This window comes from Odontomachus brunneus, unplaced genomic scaffold (genome assembly GCF_010583005.1).
Source record: "Odontomachus brunneus isolate Ranch 3 - 2012 unplaced genomic scaffold, Obru_v1 Obru_scaffold_071, whole genome shotgun sequence".
NCBI lineage: Eukaryota > Metazoa > Arthropoda > Insecta > Hymenoptera > Formicidae > Odontomachus > Odontomachus brunneus.
In genome coordinates, this window is record NW_022639521.1 from 1,435,193 (window position 1) to 1,460,565 (window position 25,373).

Consider the following 25,373-nt stretch of genomic DNA (forward strand, 5'->3'; position numbering starts at 1 on the left):
GGGAAGAAGAAGCGGCCGCCGTCGTCTCTCGCGATCGCGTCGGGATTTATCAGTGGCCGGAGATAGTGGGGAACGTGGTCGCGGAAGCGGCGTTATCGCGATGTGCATAATTGCGCAGCGCGGCGAAGCGTGCGGCGCGTGTGTGTGTGCGAAGCGTGTGTTGTGTGCGCGCTCGACTCGACTCGCGCGCGCGACTTTGAGTCAGCCGCTTCTTGAGAGGAAAGAAAAAGAGAATTAATAATCACGGCCAAGTCGAGAGCGCGCCACGAGACGTCCGCCTGTTGCTGCAGCTCCGCTGTCAAGCGCGGGGTACATTACCGTTCTCTTCATTGACACCTGTACTATTATTGATGTCTTTTTGTGAGATCAATGCTCGACGATCGTTCATGCCCGTTCATGAATGTCGGAGAGTGCATTGCGCTTTGGAAAATTTGCGAATTTGCGGGAGGAATGGCGTGACGTTTGAGTGACGCGACACGTGGATAGCTGGATCAGCGACACGAGCCAACTGTCACGTAAATCTCGAGTGAATACTCGAACAGATCTTCACGATTATCGCGACACGAGGTGGTCGATGATGGAAACTTCATATCTTCTTTGATTATTTTGATGAAGCAAATGTATTGAATTAATTATTAAATTTACGTCATGCAATAATGTCAATGTTTTGTTATATTAATACAGCTACAGATTTATTAAAGAAGTTTTACTTAGAGTTTTGTATCACATTTTGCCTGACATATTGTTGCCTGACATTTGGAGCAAATTTCCATCATTCTTTTCGTGCTTCTACTTCGTTATTTTATGTGATAAATATATGAGTTTCGTATGAACCACACGTAAGAGATACAACCGTTGCGACTAACGAAGTTGCTGTCAAATTTACGTACACTTACCTATCCATGATTGTCACATAAGACAATCGATCGTGTAACTTTACAATTCTTTTAACGTTATTTAAGCAGCAAATTATTATAGCAAATACACTGTATTGACTGAATTTTTAATGAAGAATATTAATAATAGATCACTTTTGGCTCACGTAACCTTAACTAATCATTGGAAATTGTTTTTGGAATTTTCGTAAAACAAAAAATAATAATCATTTGTCCCCCAAATTCGGGGAAAGTTGTGAAAATCAGGATTTATTATTAATTATTGAAATAGTTATATAAAGTGTTTTTTAGACTTTGTAATCTACGTCTTGAAAGTAACAAATATACATATGTTGTATGTTTAATGTATATTAATACATTGTATGTAAGATATGCCCATTAAAAAGATATTCGATAGGTAGAATTTAACTATTGCGAAACGTGATGGGTATGCATACGCATTTATAACTCCCCGGACTTCTCCCTGATTTTTTCTATTTTTTTTACCTCTCAAAGCAAAGAGTTTGTTAGGTAATAACTAAAATATGTAAATAGTAGATTTCTTTTCTTTCCGAAAATCTCTCTCTGTATATACAACACATAATGTTATGTAAACCAAAAGAACAAACTTCTCTACATTTATTACGCGCTTCTTAAGACATAAATATGTAACTGATTTTATTTTAAAGATATATCAAGGGTACAACCCTTTAAAAATATCTTGTACAAAAAATATTTCAATTAATAATAAATCCCAATTTTTATAACTTTCTCCGGACCTGGCGGACAAATAATAGTTACTTTCTGTTTCTAGAAGATTCCAGAGAAACCATTTCCAATGATTAGTTAAGGTTCCGTCAGTGAGCCCAAAAATGGTTTAATTCTAGTATCTCCTTTTACATTATATACTAAAAACTATTAATAATAAATTTCTTGTTATATTGATACATCAACAAACTTACTGTAAGTTACTCTCAGATTTTCATGCTACATTTTACATGACGTGTTGTTTTTAAATCAATAGATAGAAATAAAGTAGTAGAAGTAAATTGCGATCATTTTTCTCATATTTCTTTCGTATTTTGTCTTTCTATGGCATAAACATAAGTGTCATGTAAAACATTTATAGAGGATACAACTTTTACATATCAATCAGTAAAGTAGCTGTCAAATTTACATTCACTTCCGGATAAAAAAGAATGGAAATAATCGTAGCGAGCGAACAAATACGACGCTGTGGAGCGTCTATTATTGGCTCTCATTTGCCTGGTTTATTTTTCTATTTTGTGATTGTACGACTGTAATATGCCGCGGTGTTGGCAATTCGATAACCGCTGTCACGCACGCGAGACTTCGTTCCACCAAAAGTCATCGCGTCATAAAGAAATATTTGTCGATAATAACTATAATTGTGATATTATAAAAAGTATATGTAGAAGTAGACTTACAGGTTTACAAAGAGAGACATTTTTCTTGTTTATTTTGTTTGTCTCTTTAGATGAAAGCGAGCGATTCTAATATACCAATAAAGTGTAGAAATTTTTCCATGATAAGTACGGCCACCTAAGAGTGGAAATGATTAATAAAAAAATAAGAAAGAGGCTGACAATTATCAGTCTCATCGCGTAAGTTCATTCTGATTTCATCTCCTTACGCAATTACTTCTGCTTACTGCTCGCAGCACGTAATATTAGGTTGAGTATGAGAAATTTGTTGTTCTTCTATTAAAGTCTAACTTTAAGTCTACAAGGTCAGCGATTCAGATATTTCGGTAAAAAGTTTGAGTTAACGTTGTTTATTTTATTTACAAGGAAACCCACACAAGTGTCCGCCACCGATTTTTATGAACATGTAATATGTTGTACTTTAGATCAAAATAATAGATACGTTTTTTATTATATGTATCCTTTTGCAAGTTTAGGGGGTGAAATACTTTGAAGAAAATCGGTTTTTTTTTCTTTCGAAGGGAATATAATGAAAATTATAAGAGATAAAGAAAATATTTTGAATAAAAGTTGAATAGTTTGAAGAGTATTTTACAGAAATTATTTGAAAAAATAAAATTTTTTTATTATTATATTAACAAAAAAAATTTTGTTTCAAATATTTTCGGTAAAGTACTCTTTATAAACCATTCAACTTTTATTCAAAATATTTTTTTCTATCTCTTATATTTTCATTATATTCATTGTATTCCCTTCGAATGAAATAAGCCGATTTTCTTCAAAGAGGCATTTTACTCCTTAAACTTGCGAAAAGGCACATATAATAAAAAACATATCTGTTATTTTAATCTAAAGTACAACATATTACAAGTTCATGAAAATCGGAGGTGGACACTTGTGTGGGTTTTCTTTTTAGTTTATTTGTATATGCTACCGCCACAATCACTTCAATTTCATCTTTTTACGCAATTACTTCTGCTTATTGTTCGCAGTAAATATTTAATTAATCTAACTAAATTTTTTTTCCGTGGCCGATTAAACAACACCAAAGTGTTACATCGTGTCCTAATCTTGTGTTATTTAATTTATAGAAGTTATTAGTACTTCTGAATATGATAATTTTATTTCTCCACTTTCACTCGAATGTGCAATGAATTATTTGTATTGACCTCTAATAATTACAATGAAAATAAAAGCAGTCCATCAGACGAGGGTTGTTTATCATGCCTCGATCTTATTTTTTTTTCTAAAAATTATTGATATTTCAATACCAAAATTCATAATCATTCTCTTCAATTTTATTTAGCAAATGCAAGTATTTTCTGTAGTGGCTTTTTTGCACAACTACAATGAAAAAGATGCTGTCGATCAGACAGCATAAGAGATTTTTTATCGTACTCCAATTTTTAGATATTCATAAAAATTTTTAATACTTCTATACTTAATAATTCCGTTTTCTACTTTGCCGATAAGCAAATCCTTTGTACTGATTTAATCCTTTGCAATACAATCATATTTTCTGGAACATAAGTATAATCTGGGTCTGCGAAACCCGGACAACTTTGTATTGCTATAATTTTATTAAAAATATTTTTTATCAAATTTTCTTTCTCTGAGATAGAGAAGAACATCAGTTATAAGATAGTAACGCAATAAAATGAAAATATACAATCAGATTTTCGTGACTTTGTAATAAATAGGGAATCGTTACGTGTATAAAGGATTAGAAATTGTTTCGTTTCAAAATCGTGTTTTCTGTAATTAAAATCTTTTTTTTTAATTAAATATTTGAGTGAAATCAACGAGGCTTTAAATAAGAATACTTGAAAATTTCAGAAAAATATTACCGTTGTAAAATTACTGTTGTAATACTTACTGACTTCTTGCAAAATACTTTGTCACGCTATTTTCAAGACAATAATTTCTCCATGAAGCCTGTGTTCTTACATTTTTGTCGATAATTGCGCTAAAAATTGACTCATGTGAGATTTCTTTTTTAAATACGTATAGAAATTCAATCTTCTCGCTTGCTTCATTATAATAGATTGGTTCTTCAAAGGTAGAACTCGCATATCGCAAACCTGGCTAAAACTCATTTTCTTTCAATCAATAATATGCCAAGTTTTTAATTTATCATCTGCAAATTTAAAAGAAAAAATTAATATCTACACGCGTTTGGAACATGATACAAAAATTGCGTAGCGTAGAATTTCGAGTCTTAGAGACCCAAAACGGATTTCAGGTGTGTACTACTCGGCTATTTCGAAGCAACTGACGGTCAAACTACACGTCTATAGATTCTAGAGGCCTATAATTGTCTTCATGTAGGTGGTGCCACTTCCTGGGCATTATGAAATTTATTAACGTTTATGACAGTTGGTCGAATATTCGAGACTGATTGCACGTGATGGGTTAACACGATCGCAGTGAAAAAAGACGCGACCGGTCAGACGGCGTAAGAGCCTTTCTTGCCTTGATTCTTACATTGAGAGAAGTATTTTGAATAAATTTGATACACTGAAAAAATATTTGAAAATTAGCAAATATCTATTAGGTGGTTAACATATTTACTTATAAATCAAAATTCTCTTTATTTAAACCGAATATTGTTTACTTAAATCGAGTAAATAATATTCGATTTAAATGAAAAGAATTTTGGTTTAATGCTGAGAGAAATTGTCCGATAAAAAATTGACAAACGGATATTTCCGATCAAAATACCGATGAATTTTTGTATTCGATCAGGAAACATCCGATGAGAAATATTGGTTTTTAATTTTTTGATAAAATCTGATGCTATTATGATTGGAAGTATTCGATTAAATTTAATCGGATATCCTGAATTTATCGAGTATAAAAATTCATCGGTATTTTGATCGGAAATATCCGTTTGTTAATCGGTTAATCGGTTATTAATTTTTTGATTGGTTAAAATTTGATAAAATGCTATTATGATCGGAAGTATTCGATTAAATTTAATCGGATATCCTGGATTTATCGAGTATAAAAATTCATCGGTATTTTGATCGGAAATATCCGTTTGTTAATTTTTTGTCGAATAATTTCTGTCAGTGTTCATAAAAATGATTACTTCCAAGCCTAACAATTTCGTAGCTTAATTTTGCTCGACGACCATTCCGCGCCGATCTATGACGTATGATCTATAACCGAAAAAGTAAAGAAAGAAACACGAGCGACCAGACAGCGAGAGATCTTTCATAGTTTCTCGGCTTTACTTATGAGAAAGATTTCGCCGTGAGATGAGACGAGACGAGACGAGAGAAGACGAGACGAGACGAAAGGAGAGGAGAGCCGTGCGTTGTATCGTGCGTTATCGCGTCTATTTCCGACGTGCGCCGCTACCGGCGCTTAATATAGCGTGCATTTATCTAATTAATAGCTATTAGCCGCCACGGCCTCTCCGATTGCCAGTCGGCGCGCCGACTGGAATGTTGTGGTAACCCGAAAGCTTCCGGGCGCTTTTCTTCTTCCGCGTGACACCTGCCATCGGCACAACCGAGCGATTTACGCACTACACGATCCACCAACTCACGATCTATCGTATTGCGCACGAGAGAGAGAGAGAGAGAGAGAGAGAGAGAGAGAGAGAGAGAGAGAGAGAAAGTGTGTGTCTTTCCTTTTCGGCTGTTTGCTTAGTTTAACTCCGCGCTAACTCGTTTCATCTGTCACACACAGCTAACACATCACATCTGGTGCGCGTTTCCCAAATTTTTGAATTTCTTCAGTAATTCTTTCTTCTTCAAGTCGTCGGTTAGTCGTTGACAGAGATTCCGATAACTTTGGCGAAGCGACATGAGAGAATAGTTTTCGAGTTATATTTTTAAATGCTGAAAACAACAATAGAAACCACGAATCTCTATGACTATTTATTCTCGAGATTTTTATGTTTTACAATTTTAATAGTATGTGTTACAGTCCTATATAAAGAAAATATTGTAATAAAAATTATAATATAGTTTTAGTAATCCGGGAATAGTCTAGCACTATGATGAAAATTATAATAAGATATAGTAAAGTGACAATGAACATAGTAAAACTGCCATAAATGTCGTAAAAATTATCATGTTTATGTTTATTTTTACTATATTTTATTATATTTTTTTTAAATAGTGTCCTACTACTAAAATTGTATTGTAATTCTTACTATAATATAATATTTTCTCCGTGTATATATCGAATCATTCATAACAATGTTCCTATTCTCAATGTTTATTATTTTACTGAGAGAAAATATTTAGTATTTGTAAGTATAATCACATAGAGGAATTAATTCTATAAATTATAGTTAAAAAATCAGTTTTTTATATTTCATTCTTCTATAATGTTAGTGATAGAAATTTTATATGCATATTACTAATACCATTTTTGTATTATAAACGATTTTCTATTGTAACGACCAAAAAGTATGGTAGGGACCAAAAATAACTATAACCTTATTAGTATAATTTCTTCTTTAAGTGTAGAGGACACATATTATGAAGTACGCTCGCTTATAATTCTCAATACATATCATCTTGTGCAGGAATCTTGTTAACCTTTCCTTAAATTCTAAAGAAATGCAAGACGATAAAAGTCGAGCGCTGTTATCAATGCAAAATGTGTCAATATTCCCGAATCGAAATTTTGACGATACTTTGACGCTCTTAAGGATAGTTTGCGACTTAGACGATTTATAGCCTAGGTAAAACCTACTTTGACCATATTAATACTCATTAACTTCTCTTTTGAACCTTTAACTCTACCTTGTCAAAATTTTGACGCTACTTTGACGCTCTTAAAAATAGTTTGAGTCTATTTAAATAATTTACAACCTAGGTGAAACCTATTTTGACGATATTGACCTATGTTGAACCTTGAATTTTACACCACAAGAGGAGCTAAGATAACAAAGTAGTTTTAATTCTAATGATATAATTTACTCCTACTTTGACACTGATGATGTCTGAAATATATGCAACAAATAAAATGTATATTTTGTATGCTATTTGATGTTCCTGTTTCGTTATTTATTAAATTTTTTAAATATTTCTATAAATATATATATTCTTTGTAGGAACTAAAGCTTTAGAGGTTCGCAACTAAATCTACTTTACTTCTTAAGATCCTACTTAAGATCCTACTTAAGATATTATACAACCTACTTTGACGCTAAAGAAAGCGAAAGCGGAAATTTCATCATCAGAATCAAAGTAGAAGTAAATTATATCATTAAAATTAAACCTACTTTGCTATCTTAGCTCCTACCACGGTGTAGAATTCAAGATTTAACGTAGGGTCAAAATTTCGACTCGGGTTTATTTAAATAAATTGCCGTAATATTGCCGGGATATTAAACAAAAGCACAATTCTGATCGATCCTTCGGCAATTATCAATCGCGATAAGAAAAACGCATTGATTTCTGTTGCCGATGATTCAAGTTTGACTGTTCTACATTCGCATAGTGCATTGTTCAGGGAGAAAGGAAGCTTCTCGAGAACTCGCTCACGCAATGGCGACCTCCGAGAAGTCGAATATTTAGTTGCAGTTTATTAACGTACGATTAACCGCGCTCCCGCCACGACTCTAAATTTCGAGGAACGGAAGCCGCGCGAGCCATTTCCGCGCCGCGAACGTACACAAACACGCGCGTGTCGCTCACGGTAGCGCTTTCGGAAGCGTCGCTTCGTGGACGAGCATAATGACGATTATTGTCCCGCAGCGTATGTCAAGATCCGCGCGGGGGAAGGAGTCCTAGTTTTAGATTTTGCTCTTGGCAGACCAAATCTGTGACTGACTAACGGACCACCCTCTCTCTACCCTCTCGCGATGATTCACCTGACGACGAAATAGCCGCGCCTTCCAGGTAGAGCCGTTTCCGAGATAGAAAATGCGACGCCACTCAAGAGGAAGAGAAAGAGAGAGAGGGGGAGAGAGAGAGAGAGAGAGAGAAATGGCATTGCTCTCGATTACGGTAATCCATTAATTTCACCGTCGCCCGCGTCGTCCCTCTCTCCCCCTCGCCGTCGTCATCGTCGCCGCCTTCTCTTCTGACTTGCGTCAATCCTCTCCCTTTACACAACTCCCGACGACGCGGCCGTACCGTCGGCGTGTTTTATTCAGCGCGTATTCAGTGCACAGCGGAATCGCACGGCAAAAATAGCGATTCGTATTAATCCCATCCCGTGACTCACGTGAAATGTCAGTATCGAGGGAGGACGAGAGAAAAAGAGAGAGAGAGAGAGAGAGAGAGAGAGAGAGAGAGAGAGAGAGCGCATCTTCGCGATCGAATCGTCGGATCGGAGCACGTATCGACGTCGCAATCGTTCCTTCTCGACGAATTTTGAAGAAGCAAATTAACTCTTCTCGCTCGTTATCTTTCTCTAGCATGATATCTATTTCAGATTGTTGGAATGTGCACGCGGAAAAAATACTGTTGTATCTGGAGATGTAAAATTACCATCAGACTCAAAATGATAATTATTTATGATAAGATAGTAAAATTCGTTGTTTTTGATAGTTTTATGCACAAACATTCGTGTTTTTCGCACTAATGCATAAAGTAAAACACTATTCTTCTTATATTCTCATCAAATATATATCTGATACTTTCTGAAATTTCTCTATAAGATGAAAAGGAAGAAACTATTTACAATCTTTCGAGAATATCAAAGTTTTCATTTCTGAAAATGCCACTAAAAATTTTTATTATAAATCACATCTAATTGCTGAAACAGCAAAGTAATAAATGAAAATGCTGTAAACTTATGAGATGGTATGAAAAATAAGATTGAGACTTTAAAGTATTTTTAAGTCTCTCTAGTTACTAACTATTATATGTTATATATAATATATCAATATATAGTATCAAAATATTTCATGAAAAATATGAGTTAAGTAAAACGTCTTATTCATCTTAAATGCTCCTTTTGAACTTTATACTAAAATTTTTGTAATTTTTTCTAAATTATCGTTTTATCAGCTTTTCAAAATTACCAAATAATTTACCAAGTAAGTTAACATCAGACTGGGTCATTTTCATCTGTAGTTGTACGAAATAGTTAACATCGCCGTAATTGAAGTAAATCTTGATTCAACCAGCAATGCCATTAAAACTAATACTTGAATCATCAAACTAATATATAATGTATCATTTTCGGTGGTATATATTGCTATTGAATCAAGAAGATTTACTCCAATTACGGCAATGTTGATAATTTCTATTAATATAACAGTTTTTTTCCGTGCACATAGAAAAAAAGATTTGGTTGAATTAACCAAATATCTAGTCGAATATGAACGATCCAGAAATTCCCACTGAAGTAACCCGAATTCTGTTTAAGTTAACAAAATTTTTGGTAGATTAACCAAACATGTCTAGTTATTTAACCAAACGTATCTAGTTAAATAATCAGACATGTTTGATCAGTCTACCAAAAATCTTGTTAACTTAAACGGAATTCAGGTTACTTCAATCGGAATTTCTGGATCGTTCATATTCGACCAGATATGTGCTTAATTCAACCAAATCTTTTTTTCCGTGCATAATTCACAGAATTTGAAACATTTTTAATGACAGATTGCACATGTTTCGAGCTTACTGTTTTAATAATTTTTAAAATAATCTGTAAAATAAAATAAAACTTAAAAGAGTGTCACTTTTTAACTAGAAATTTAGGGTATATATACCCGCGTACCGCTCTGAAAAATTGGGGTTCAAAGGATTAACCCACTCGCGATGCAAAATGAACGCTTGTACCGTAACGACCGGGAAAGTTTCATTATCGGGATTGGTGAGCGTCCGTTGTTGCTTTATTGGATGAACCGGAGTTTGGACCTGAAGCATCATAAATAAAGATCAGTCGAAATAAATCGGATTACGAGTGAGACGAACTTAATTTCAGTGTTCTGTATGGTAAAATAACCGTCTGAATTCTTTCAGTAAAATCTTAACCTTTTAATCTTTTAACTTTTAATCCCTTGTTTGTATAAGACAAGCTCAACGTTTTATTCAATGAAACGATCATACAGCTGACTTCAACTTATTGTTGGTCATCGTCGTCTGATTTATCGTCTGATTTACTCAAGATTAAATTAGTTATTATCTTTTTAACGAATTTAATTTTAAAGTTAGTTTCAATTAAATTAATGTTATTAAATTAAACTAATCAGGTTAAAAATTACATTATCAAAAATTAATTAAAAGTATAATTAGAATTAAATTAATTTATTAAAGTCCAAAATTAGTTATGCAAAGCAATATATATGTTTTTTTTCATAATTAGCTTCTTAATAGCAGATTAAATTTACGTGAAATAATGGAAAAGGTAAACTTTTTTTATTTTTAAAAAATCATTTTGTCAAGATTGCATTTAAGATAATAAACATTGGCGTTCAGAGAGACAAAAAAATTTTGTTAGCATTATTTCTTATATATGACAAATACTTTATATGATAAATTACTTTAACTTATATAAAAAGAAATTAATAAGTAATCGGCTAAATTCAGTTGATCGACTAAATTCAGATTTCCATGTCAGATTGTCGATGTGACTCAATTTTTATTCAACCTGGTTCAATTGCAGTTTGAACAACAAAATTTGTGTAATCCTGAAATTCTTGATTCTATTTTCTTTTTACAATATACGAAAAGCGGAGCATGCTGTTGCATTATTTTATTTTAGACGAGCTTTCTTTGGAATAACTTTGGAATAAACAAATCAACAATTTGCGAAATTAATGTATTATATTGTAACGTTCAGAAAATTTCTATTATTGAAATCGACAAACATTCGCTGTTACTTTATTGGATGAACCTGAATTCAGATATCGATACGAAGAGTCTGATGCAAGTTTTATTGCTGCGTTATCTTTATCGTCGCGTCTATCAGGATAATTCACCGGTCTGACAGCGTACGACACTCTGAGATTATTCGATTAACACTAATAGCATCGATTCTCTTATTTGCTAAACGATCAATCATTTTTAACCTCAAATAGACATGCACAACATCTCATCAGAAAGATTTGTGATATACAAACGTATAATTATTCACGATAATAAGAGTGAATTCAATAATGTGGAAAAATATAATATTTCCTATCGTGTGAACTGAAAAAAATATTTAAAAATTAACAAATTTATTAGGCGGGTACCATTAACATATTTACTCAAATCAAAATTCTCTTTATTTAAAACGAGTATTGTTTACTCAAACCGAGTAGATTGATAGGTATTTAAATGAATTATGATAAAAAGTAAAGTTGAGAAACTAAATATATCATAAAAATAAAAAATGCAATCGATGAGAGAAGAAGGAGAGTCAGAGAAATTAAAAAATTCTATCTTTCACACGAAAGATAAGATATTTATTTAAGAAATATAAATGATGAGAAATTGTAGTTCGGTTATTATAACGCTCTTAGCGTTATAATATATCGATGCGAGCACCAGGATATCATGTGTAATGACGCGTTTCTTAAAATTTGCCCCGGTAAAAGGCAAGGTCGATTGCACGTATCGATTGAGAGAGATCACTTGGCGAGCTGATGGCGCAAGTTCTCGAGACCAACTCGGAGTGAGCTGGCATCATTGCTGGATATGATACACACGTGTGTACTAATGTTATCAATATAAATTAGGTATTTCTATGCCTGAATATCCAAACTTGCTGGCACTACTCTGGTGTAAAAAATAAAAAAATTTTCTTAAATAGAATACGCGTGTTTTTCTTATGTATATGTTTTCATACGTTTTTCTTTATATAAATATGTTTTCCTCGTCTCAATCTGTAAAAGTATCAATGTGTAAAAGTATTAAGGTGAAATCACGGAAAGTGAATGCTGCAAGAAAAAAACATTTGAATTAATTAAATTTTTGGTGAAGTATAAACGAAGCATAAATTCCGATTGAAGTTATCAGAATTCTGCTCAACAAAATATCTGGTTAACTTAAATAAAATTGTATTTTATGAATACAACTTGTATCCCACAAGTAAATATATTTTTTCAGTCCAGTAAATATATTTTTTCAGTATACCTGGGACTAACACCACCACGATAACATTTATTTATCATAAAAAGAAGCGAAATGTGTTTTTCTTACAGATAGACTTTCTTTAGAGGAAATAAGACGACAGTAAATCTCGGCATCGTTTGAAAGCACACAATTAGAAGATAGTAAACCTAAAGAAACTACGATTCGAAGGGTGAAAGAGTCGAAAAATTGGCCGTTTAAAAATACCGGGGCCAAAAGTACTGCCCGTCGTGAAGAACCAAAATTAAACGCTTCGGATTTCTTGCTGACGAATCACTTCATACATGCCGTAACGAATTCGACGTAATTCATCGGAGCTGTCGAAAACGCGAGTTACCGCGGGCTACAGAGAAAGAGAGCGAGAGGATGAAATCGATCAAACGGGGGCCACCCTTGAAATGTCAAATAAACGGCCAGTTATTAACTTGGCCGGCGGTTAGCCTCATGACTGACGCCTCCTCGTCTTTGAAGTCGGCGGGCGCGTCCTTTTTCGCCCGTGCGTTACGGCGGAGGAAAGCACGAGGCGGCCGACGATCCTCCCTCACTATAAATAACCGGACGACTAAGAAATCGCGGCGATTTGATGCAATGAAAATAAATCCGCCGATATGTGCGCGCGAGCGAGCGGATGCGTTCCGCTCATCGTCGCTCGTCGTGCATCGCGGCGCGCGCCCAGCGCTGCAATTATTTTCGCGAAGACAGCCGGCACCCACTCGCGCACGATCGTAAAATAAACCGCGAATATCGATTTGCCTAAATTATAAACCAACGTGGCCGGCCGATGTACCCACATGCGCCACGAGGCGCGCGTTAACGACGTTGTTGCTGCACGCGTCTCATTTAGCGCGCTGAGCTAAACCAGATTATCTGTGCGCGCGAGGCATTCGAATGCTCGGATATTCACGACTCGCGTTTCATTTAAGGTAAATTCCCAGTAATTGAACGTTTTCCATTGACTGAAGCATTCATGATATACAGGGTACCCGACAGCTCACAGAGGAGTCGTGGTTTACAGGTAGATTAGGTGAAACTGAACAACAAATTCCTCAACCATTTTACGAACAACTACGTAAAATTTTAAGTTATTAATAAAAGAAGATCCGTGAATGATAAGCAATTGAACATGTTCCAATGACTGAAACATTTATGATATACAGGATGGCCAGTAATTCACAGAGAAGTCGCGGTTTATAGGTAAATTAGGTCAAACTGAACAACAAATTCCTCTACCATTTTGCGAACAACTAAGTAAAATTCTAAATTATTAATAAAAGAAGATCCGTGAATGATAAGCAATTGAACATGTTCCAATGACTGAAACATTTATGACATACAGGATGGCCAGTAATTCACAGAGAAGTCGCGGTTTATAGGTAAATTAGGTGAAACTGAACATCAAATTCCTCAACCATTTTACGAACAATCACGTAAAATTCTAAGTTATTAATAAAAGAAGATCCGTGAATGATAAGTAATTGAATATGTTCCAATGACTGAAACATTTATGACATACAGGGTGGCCAGTAATTCACAGAGAAGTCGCGGTTTATAGGTAAATTAGGTCAAACTGAACAACAAATTCCTCAACCATTTTACGAACAACTACGTAAAATTCTAAGTTATTAATAAAAGAAGATCCGTGAATGATAAGTAATTGAACATGTTCCAATGACTGAAACATTTATGACATACAGGGTGGCCAGTAATTCACAGAGAAGTCGCGGTTTACAGGTAGATTAGGTCAAACTGAACAACAAATTCCTCAACCATTTTACGAACAACTACGTAAAATTCTAAGTTATTAATAAAAGAAGATCCGTGAATGATAAGTAATTGAACATGTTCCAATGACTGAAACATTTATGACATACAGGGTGGCCAGTAATTCACAGAGAAGTCGCGGTTTATAGGTAAATTAGGTCAAACTGAACAACAAATTCCTCAACCATTTTACGAACAACTACGTAAAATTCTAAGTTATTAATAAAAGAAGATCCGTGAATGATAAGTAATTGAACATGTTCCAATGACTGAAACATTTATGACATACAGGGTGGCCAGTAATTCACAGAGAAGTCGCGGTTTATAGGTAAATTAGGTCAAACTGAACAACAAATTCCTCAACCATTTTACGAACAACTACGTAAAATTCTAAGTTATTAATAAAAGAAGATCCGTGAATGATAAGTAATTGAACATGTTCCAATGACTGAAACATTTATGACATACAGGGTGGCCAGTAATTCACAGAGAAGTCGCGGTTTATAGGTAAATTAGGTCAAACTGAACAACAAATTCCTCAACCATTTTACGAACAACTACGTAAAATTCTAAGTTATTAATAAAAGAAGATCCGTGAATGATAAGTAATTGAACATGTTCCAATGACTGAAACATTTATGACATACAGGGTGGCCAGTAATTCACAGAGAAGTCGCGGTTTATAGGTAAATTAGGTCAAACTGAACAACAAATTCCTCAACCATTTTACGAACAACTACGTAAAATTCTAAGTTATTAATAAAAGAAGATCCGTGAATGATAAGTAATTGAACATGTTCCAATGACTGAAACATTTATGACATACAGGGTGGCCAGTAATTCACAGAGAAGTCGCGGTTTATAGGTAAATTAGGTCAAACTGAACAACAAATTCCTCAACCATTTTACGAACAACTACGTAAAATTCTAAGTTATTAATAAAAGAAGATCCGTGAATGATAAGTAATTGAACATGTTCCAATGACTGAAACATTTATGACATACAGGGTGGCCAGTAATTCACAGAGAAGTCGCGGTTTATAGGTAAATTAGGTCAAACTGAACAACAAATTCCTCAACCATTTTACGAACAACTACGTAAAATTCTAAGTTATTAATAAAAGAAGATCCGTGAATGATAAGTAATTGAACATGTTCCAATGACTGAAACATTTATGACATACAGGGTGGCCAGTAATTCACAGAGAAGTCGCGGTTTATAGGTAAATTAGGTCAAACTGAACAACAAATTCCTCAACAATTTTACGAACAACTACGTAAAATTCTAAGTTATTAATAAAAGAAGATCCGTGAATGATAAGTAATTGAATATGTTCCAATGACTGAAACATTTATGACATACAGGATGGCCAGTAATTCACAGAGAAGTCGCGGTTTACAGGTAGATTAGGTCAAACTGAGCAACAAATTCTTCTACCATTTTGCGAATAACCACGTAAAATTCTATGTTATTAATTAAAGGAGATTCAATCAATGAATTGTTTCAATAAATGTTATTCGAAACTTGTCTCATATGAAATACTTAGTTTGTAATTCATAGTTATATTTGAGATTTTCAATTGAATGTGTTTATGTGACTTCAAAATTCAATCATTTTCTTCCAACTTTGATGAATTTATCGTAAAATATATGTCAATAATTTTTTATAAATAAAATTAACAACATTAATTTGATATATTTCTTTGCAGATGTTGCATCGCGAGATATTCCTACCTTCGTTTTAAAACTCAAAGCAACAATTTTCTATCAGTCAAAAACTAACAGGAAAATAATAAACCTTTTGCACGATCTTGGTGGACAATTTCGTAGACAATTTCTTTTAGACATTAAAGACATTTAAGAAAGAAATTCCGAAAAAACACGTTTAAACTCGAGTGATGTTTAGCGAATTTAAATAAAAACTAAACAAATTTAGATTTTAAATAAAAACTAGATAAAGTAGAATACAAAGAAATCGATAATAAATAATTAAAACAAATGTCTAATCGATGTCTAAAATAAAAATGGAACAATTTCGATTCTCAGATATAAACAATGAACAATCTTAGAAGATACGAGTTGATCCTCGCAAGACTCGTCTCGTCAAGTTCAAGATTAACAAACAAATCTTACCATCCTGCAGTTGTTGACACATTCTCGTCGAACGTGTGATCGTAGTCATGTTCCCGATAATCGCCCACCGTCGAAGTGACTCTAACGAAGTGTCCTGACGGAAATACGTACGAGAATAACTGCGAGTTAGCTGCGGGACTCATCTCAATGACGGACCAAGTGCGCGCGACTGCTCTCGCTATCTCAAACCATCTCGTCGCTGTCATCACTGCGAGAACAGCGCGTAGCGTTTAACGGCTTTGCGAAGAAAGCGAGTTCCGAAAGAGAAGAGGAAGGAGGCGACGACGGTGCGACGACTCGAGGAAGCGCGATGCCGAGCAGCGGTTCACCCTGAACGAGCGACTGCGTAGGCGTCACACGACGCCGAGCCTGCTGTCGTCGCCGGCGGGGCTCTCCGGATCAAGGATGAGCCCAAAGGGACCCAGCCAAGAGGGCCCGAAGATGGAGGTGCGGGTGTCGTGCGTGGCGGCGCCCGGCGCTGAGCCGCAGGGCATCCGCGTGCGCATACCCGAGCCGAAGAAACGGCCCATGAGCCCGCCGTTGCACGAGCCTGCGGCGCGCACCAGGTGCCCGTCCGTCCCGGAGAAGGAGTTCTACCGGAAGACCTCGTCGCTGGACCGCCGGGATCGTTACCCCACGCTGTCCGGCGCGGAGATCAGGCGCGGCCTGATGCCGAGTTCCGCGGCGATGACGGCGACAGCGACGACGACGGAGCCGGCCGCGGGCGCTCGCAGGCGGAACCCGATGCTGGACCGCAGGAACCGCTTCCCGACCATCACCGGTGCGGAGCTGCGGCGCAGTCTGGCGATCGGCAAGTGCCCCCTCGAGGACGGCTTGGACCTCAGCCTGGCCCCCTGGCCTGGCATGAAGTGGGCCTGCGTCAGGGTGCTGCACCTGTACTGCAAGGTGTTCGACCAGTTCGAGCTCTTCGAGCTGATCGTTAGGTAATTGCGCGTGGCTGTGCACGAGTGCGCGCTACTCCGCTGGTTGGGCTTGCGTGTGGAGTTCTGCACGCGCGAGAATGCCATAATTGGAACGCATAGATTTAGGTCCTCCTTCCTCCCCTCCTGTATCAATGATCAATACTCGATACTTGTCTCAGATGGGATGCTCGGATTTTTATTCAGAGTCAGACCCAAGTTTCTCAGTTGAATTATGATAAGTGTGACATTCGTATCCGTAGTCGCGATTCAACTGAAACAGTTCTCATACAATTCTTTTGGTTGATTCTTAATTAAAATCTGAGCATCTCTCGCGAGACGAGTTCAAGTAATGACTATTAATACGGGCCTTAACAGAAAGCTTTAACAGAATAGTTGACTAGCAGTTTTGAAATAATATTTTATGTTCTCAGTCTTTGTTTCTTGAACAATAATAGTGTCTTGTATTTTGTAAGTATTTAACATTTATATAAACTGTTAACATTTGTCAAACATAAACATACATATGTGAAAACAAAAGTAACATTATTTTAATATACGACTACTAATAAGTGATGAATATTTTATAAATATTTTCAACTTGATATATTTAATACTCATTCAGTTTACTCATCAGTTTAGATTAGATTATATTCATTTATATTGAAATACATTTCACATTCTTCTTACACTGTTTTTATACATTTATAAGATTCAATATATTATGTTAGAAATATTTATGAAATATTTATATAGTATTAATTGTCGTATATGTAGCAAAATCGTCATTTTTATATCTTACACACATATATATAAGATATAAGAAATATATGTAAAATGTAAAAAATATATTTTTTTTTTTCTTGTAAACGTTAACATTTTATAGGCACGTGAAAGACTTTAGACAAAAGACAATATATTTTGCGTTACTTAGGCAGGCTTAGAGCATAAAACATTCTTTTGAAATTACGAGTCAGTCATTATGTTAATAAACAGTCTATCACACTGTTCCTTATATATATTGAGAGAAAAAATACTTAAAAAATAGTAAATATTTATTTGATAGATTTCAATAACATATTTACTCAAGTATAAATTCTTTTATTTAAATAAAATAACAATTATTTTCATGAAAAATTAAGGTTTTTTGAAGGTTTCAAGAAAATGTATGCTTGAAAAATGTTATATATTAATATAAATGAAAATATGTTATTAATACCCGAGTATCTTTTATTTCTTAAGTGTTTTTTTTTCTCAGTGTGCGTAGACTATGTCTTCTTATGAGAGAAAACAAGATTGATAGCTATATTCCCCTTCCACTGTTCACAGACATTTGATTTTTGTCTAGCTTGCCTTTGTCTAGTTAGTTCCAATAGTAATTAAACTAGACAAAGATTTGTAGTAACTGAACACCCTTTTCTAATCAAGTTTTTGCAGTCTCTTTTGAAACGCTGAGTCTCCATGATTTTCGTGGACTCCCTCTTTTATCAATAAAAGTGTCTCTGAATGTAATTTATAATCCTAATTTCTTTATAAGCACATTTGGGACTTTATCGATAAACGTTCAAAATAATAACCTAGGTCTTTATTCTGAACTCTCCTTATTCATAAGTCTATGTTGTAATCGCTGTTCGCTCGCCCGTTGAAATGGACGACTAGAATGTTTACAAACTTTCACTCTCTGCGGCCGACTCGAAGTTTCCGGTGAAGCCTTGACTTTGTTGACGAAATCTCTTTTTTTTGCGACACTTTGTTACATCGTTCGACCCAACAGTCGCGGTTTTGAGAGACTGCCGACACTCCGGCGTCCACAGAGCTGCCACATGTGGGACGCGTAACTATAGTGTGTGCGGCGCAGCGCACACAAGCGAAGAACTGTGTACGTGTGGCCTGCCTGTCACGAACTATAGCGCTTGGCGCTTCGGCCAGGCTCGGGCGGTGGAAGAGTGCAGACGTACAAGCTGCCGTCTCTCTCCCGACCTATAGCTATAGCTAATACCGCAAGCGGCGAGAATCATGCCTAGGCCTTTTTATTATATCTCGACGCTCGCGTATTGCTTCTCACGTGTGTGCGTACTTTTACTATTTAACTAATTGTTACATTAAATGGAATGTTTTTTTACACATAAAATACACTCGTCAACAAAATTATCGCATAGGTTAATTTATGTCGAAATGTCGCACAATTTTTAATAAGCATAATACCGCGAAACATTATCGTATTTGAAAATTTTTTTTTATCTCAAAAGTGAAGTCTGCACTTTAAGGAGCATATTAGTCAGAAATTTCGAAATTATTCTCTCCCCTTTCCGCAGTCTTTTCACAAGTAAAGTGTTGCGTTTCCAAAAAATTGCACAATGTGATGTATCCTACGGGATGGAATAAATTTTGCAACGCTGATATTTTAGAATGATTCTCGTCAGATTTGTGAAAAGAATTCATTCCACTCAACGTTTTTACTCAGAGTAAAGTCTGTAACTATTTAACTAATTGTTACTAAACAAGTTCTGTAATACCACTTGGGATAAATAATCGGAGTAATGGCGTTGGGGCAAAATTCTTAGAGAAGCCTGGAGCCAAAGATTGAAATTGAAGTTATCTATCTATCTCTATCTCTATCTCTCTCTCTGTGTGTGATGACATTCTTACCTTTAGTGTTAAATTACCAATGCGTTATGAAATGAAATGAACATTTCATGAAATTTGTTAACTTTTTTAAACATTTTAAATTTTATATTCATCATTAATAACAGATACTATAACTGTCACATAATTTAATTACTTTTTTCTGTGTATTTTAGCATAAATTACAATATTCTACGTAGTTTATGTTGCCTACATACATAATTTTGTTGACGAGTGTATTTTATGTGTAAAAGAATATTCCATTTAATGTAACAATTAGTTAAATAGTAAGCGTTAAATAGTACGCACACACGTGAGAAGCAACACGCGAGCGTCGAGATATAATAAAAAGGCCTAGGCATGATTCTCGCCGCTTGCGGTATTAGCTATAGCTATAGGTCGGGAGAGAGACGGCAGCTTGTACGTCTGCACTCTTCCACCGCCCGAGCCTGGCCGAAGCGCCAAGCGCTACAGTTCGTGACAGGCAGCCCACACGTACACAGTTCTTCGCTTGTGTGCGCTGCGCCGCACGCACTATAGTTACGCGTACTCGGTCCCACGTGTGGCAGCTCTGGGCGTCCAGTGAGCACAGTGCGAATGCAATTAACCGGCGTTAGTATCAATTAGGCGGAGCGTCTAATGGTCTCCCGGTTGGCGGCTTTACGACAGAAAACGGCGAGAAAGCAGCGCCAAGCCAAACCCGCCAAACGGATGATTTACCATCGTGCTTACGTTTGTGGGTTAACGAAGTTGATTTTTCGCGCTTATATACCGCGTCTGCCGGCGCGAACCAGATTTTATATCGAGCACGCGTCCTTCTCCGTCCCGTTGCTCCTCCGCCACTCTGCTTGTCGATACATTATTCTTACGTAAGGTGCAGCAAAACCGTCGCAACTGAAGATACATTGTATTTTTCTTTATTTTATCTCAAAAAGCATTTTTTCTCTGGTCTAAATGGCGCTCTCGCTGTGAACACGTCAGTTCAATTTAACACAATCGCCATCACCGGGAAGTCATCTGTCACAGGCCACTCTTTATTTTTCGTTTCTCTTTGTGCAACAGTGTAAAACACATTTGATTTGTTTATATGGACACAGAATGAAAATTCATCGCACATATTTGACGTCGGTCTCTCTGAGGATTGGAATGTCACACGTGTGTTAACAAAAGTGTGAGTTTCTCTTACACTTGTAAAGTCTTTAAAAAGAAACTTGAGAACAGCGACCATAGGAGGAAAGACGTTGACAGTTTGATAATATAGAAGTGATTGTAGAATATACTTGGTGTCGCAAAATCATCATATGATATTTTGAATAGCATGAAGTTTAATTAAAGGCAGAAATTCTAATATAAAAAATTAAGGCATCAATATTTAATGATTTGAAAGCTAATGAGAAATATAATGAACTAAACTTCAAGAAACTAAATAAATAAGATTTATACTTTTCAGCACTCAGATAGGAATTTACACTCAAAGAAAATTCTTGTTTTTTCCAAAAGCTTCATTAGAAAGAAAAATATACTTATACATTCATTATTTAATTTACAGATATGTTAAATATTAATAACAAAATTTTCAGTAAAAACATTTGAATGTTTATAACTTTGTGCATCAATATATAATATAAAAAATTTGTAAAATTATATTTTTTTAAATTTGTAAATAATAGACTTTCCTTGACATTATCATATTAGGATTTTCGACTCCAGTTAATCCTTTGAACCTAAAATTATATTTGCAAAAACAATATTTTCCCAAAAACAATATTTTTGTAGCAATGTAGAGATGATGTCTTTTTCATCTTCCAATCAACCATTTTGCAAAAAACAAAATGTTGCTTTAAGGCTGTTATCTTTAGTACGAAATATATTCTATATAAAAACTGTTTTCAACATAATAAGGCATGAAAATTTTGTTTCTAGTCCACTTATAATACACTTTATAGTTTATTTTAGGATACAATATCAATAAATTGCACTTACTTGTGAAACTTACTCTTAAAGTAGTATTTAAAGGTATTCTGACTTTCGAAATAAGAGAAACGATAGATGCGAGAATTCATCGACTTTTATGACTAAAATTGGTGATAAGATAAAAACCCACCAGAAGTCATAAAAGACAGTGAAGCTAACAACGTTTGACAGTTTGGTAAGATGACCAGACGTCCCGATTTTTTCGGGACAGTCTCGATTTTCCACCCTTTGTCCCGAATTTTTTCAAGTGCTATTCGGGACACCGATTTGTCATCATTTTCAATGATTGTCAAATAATTTTCGGATCTTTTTACCCCTGCTTCACATATTTATGCCCCGAATTCAGGGCTGGGAAATCTGATCATCTTAAGTTTGTCGAAGAAAAATATCGATCAGTTTGACGTCTGAATTGACTTGAACTAAAAATTACTACAAATCAACAACGGGAGAGTAAAAGATTAAATTCCAGAATACTATTAAAGCATCGTATGATGTAGTTTTAATACGCTGAAAAAATAATAGAAGAGTTCAATGATATTGTGATGAATTATTTTATAATTTACCTTGGATACACAAAAAGAGAGTAATTTTGACTTTAATACTATTTAATGCTCTCGAATATTTAATGCTCGTGTTGTAAGGGCAATATACAAACTGTTATCTGAAATTTTAATTGTTTAATATCGATTGAGTTTGTATTTTATTCCGTATCAATTCATCGGATGGTTTTGAGATCCTGTATAGTATTCAAGTATAGACTTACGTAGTTCAGATACGATACGGGCAAGTGTAAGACGACCTTCACCGTAACTGCTTGAGAGTTAAAAATAAAGAACGTAGTACGTTCAATCACACTGATGACGGTAAACGCGCAAGCTCGCTAATGAATTACGATCCCTGTGTGGGTGTAATATTACGCACTACACGCTCGTCGAATGAACGAGACGTCGATGTTAATTCGCGCCCCTCGTCCTCGCGCGAAACACCCAGTCCGTGATAAACGAGGCCAAACGACAAGATGAGGGGAGAACTTCCAACGAGGAGAAATGGGCCGGCGAAGTTCTTCCGAGATTTCCGCGAGGACGCTTTTTATAGCGCGCGACTCCTCGGGATCGAGTCAGGCTTCGCTGACGAGGTGGATAATTGCGCGGTTGACATTATCAGCCTGACATTACGGAAACCGCCGATAATACGCCACCGAGAGACGCTTCCTGAGGAAAGTAAAGGGGGGAAAGAAACAAAAATAGCGGGAAACCGCGGGTGTAATCGTCCTTGACGTCGCGAATCTCGCTGGGTCTCTGGAAAAAGAATGGAACGCGACCGCTGTTGAAATAGAAGTTAAAAGAGCGAAACGTTCGTTCTTTGGAAAGGGGAGGAGAGGAAGGTGAAGATTTACGAATAAAAAGGGGTAAAGGACTAAGATAGATCTTTATGGTCGTCACGACACGACGGTGAAGAAAATTTTACAACTTTCTTAATTGCATTTACGAAGCAAATATGCTATATTGAATTAACGCTAGAATTAATGCCCGATGGAGTCATTTTAACTCCTTTAAGATCTTCTTGTTGTCGTCATACGAGAAAGAAAGTTCATGTATGAATTTTGTTCATATATCGCCATGTATAATTATATGTAATTATACAATGTAATAAATTATATATAAATACATAACGTCTACATTGAAAAGTATGCTGTTGTGAAGATACAGTTAAAGTAAATACTTATATTTGTGGTAATGTCGACATTTAATTAAATCAAGTTATGTTTTCCTTTTTTCATTTAATGTTTTATATATAATAAGATATGATCATAGATAAAATCATGTATATAAAGTAGTTAAAATTATATGTAATTATATGTGATTATATGTGATTATATGTAATTATATGTGATCATATATATTTTTATATGATTATATATGTGTACTTTATTATATTTTTATATAATTATATATGTACTTTTCCCACTTCCGTTTCTCGTGGTTTAAGAAAAAACCTCTCGTGAAGAAATCTCACTTTTAATTATTTTTTAAGTTAGTTTTAACACGCTGAAAAAATAATAGTAAAGTTCGATGATATTGTGATGAATTATTTTATAATTTACCTTGGATACATAAAAAGAGAGTAATTTTGACTTTAATACTATTTAATGCTCTCGACTATTTAATGCTCGTGTTGTAAAGGCAATATACAAACTGTTATCTGAAATTTTAGTTGTTTAATATCGATTAAGTTTATATTTTATTCTGTATCAATTCATCGGTCTTTTTGTAGACGAAGAAAATATTGTAGTAAAAAATTTGTTGTAATTTTAGACCATATAGTATTATAACCGAAATCGCTATAAATTTGTTTAAAAATGTTTGAATTTTTATTATAAGATTATTGTAATTACTTGAAGATTTTTTATATCATATACCAAAAAGATTACTGTTTCTGTGATAATTTATATTACAATTTTAATAAAGTTTAGTTTTATAAAAAACATTGTAAAAAGAAATATAATTTTAACGGAATTTTTACTATATTATTTTCGTATACTAATTATAGACAGCAAATAAATAATAATTATGATACGTCTTACTATAGAAAATTATAAGTTTGGAAAAATTATGAAAATTGTTATAATTTGTTTACAGTGTATATAAAATTTCTATATTTTGACAAATTATGTCCCTAGCGTGTTCATTTGTCATCATTAATACGAATAATGAGGAACAGAGAGAGTTTTAAAATATTAGAATTGCAAGGAATCACAAAATGACTCCTTCGGGCATCCAAAGGGAGTTATCATTCCCGACCCATTTCTGTCAAAGTTGTCGTTCTAGTGTTAATCATTAAATTTGCAACAACGTAAATTTTCTGTAATATTTATGCACAATAAATTTACGAAATATTACACTTAGATTTTCATATAACATTACATCTTGCATAGCACATTGCTTCGCGCAAATGTTGACAATACTTTTTATATTTCCTCCGTATTTCTATTACATAATTCTAACACGACAAATATGAGTAATAAATATGACTAATTACTCATAAAGAATGCAATCTTTACGAATGGAGTAATAACGTTGCTGCCAAAACGCACACCTGTCTATTTAAGGAGGAACACGTCCTTGTCTCTTCGGAGGTCGTTCGAGTCCCCATTCGTTCGTTATCGCGTACAAAGGAGGTATGGCTGCGATATAGAAGCAGACAGAAAGAAAGAGCGAGAGAGATGGCCTCGCATTAGCGGCGAGCTCCTCGATGGCCTTGAAGCCTGCCGACATCCGGAAGGGCGCGGTACAGCCGCGATAAATGTCCGGCGCAAATGCATCCCCCTTGATTACACGATCGCCGCTCGATATCAAGGCAGAGCTCGGCCAGGCATCGATCCGGGGGACCTCGCTTTCCTGTCGCGCCCACGTATCATCCTGCGCCGCGATATCCTTCGCCGCGAATGCATCGTTGCGTTCTAATCGCGCGACGCTGCCCGCATCGATCCGCGATTCATCGCGGAAATGTGTGAAACGTGTAGACCTGGATGTGTGCAGCGAATGCCAAACGCATCCTATGCGCTGCTTACTTCTTTCGTGTCTTTTGTCTTTTCACTGTGCCGAA

General features: G+C 35.2%; 1 protein-coding gene across 6 annotated transcripts in view; it reads left to right on the forward strand.

Moving 5' to 3' along the window:
• LOC116846861 (four and a half LIM domains protein 2) overlaps positions 1-25,373 on the forward strand; it is a 642,247-nt gene that overhangs the window by 513,981 nt on the left and 102,893 nt on the right. Inside the window, exon 1 of one of the 6 annotated variants that reach the window (XM_032821225.1) lies at positions 16,487-17,192. The exons of the other annotated variants lie outside the window; for them this stretch is intronic. Coding sequence (XP_032677116.1) covers positions 16,654-17,192 — 539 coding nt within the window. The 5' untranslated portion in view covers positions 16,487-16,653. Of the gene's footprint in view, positions 1-16,486; positions 17,193-25,373 lie in introns of those variants that run through there. 6 annotated transcript variants of the gene reach the window in all.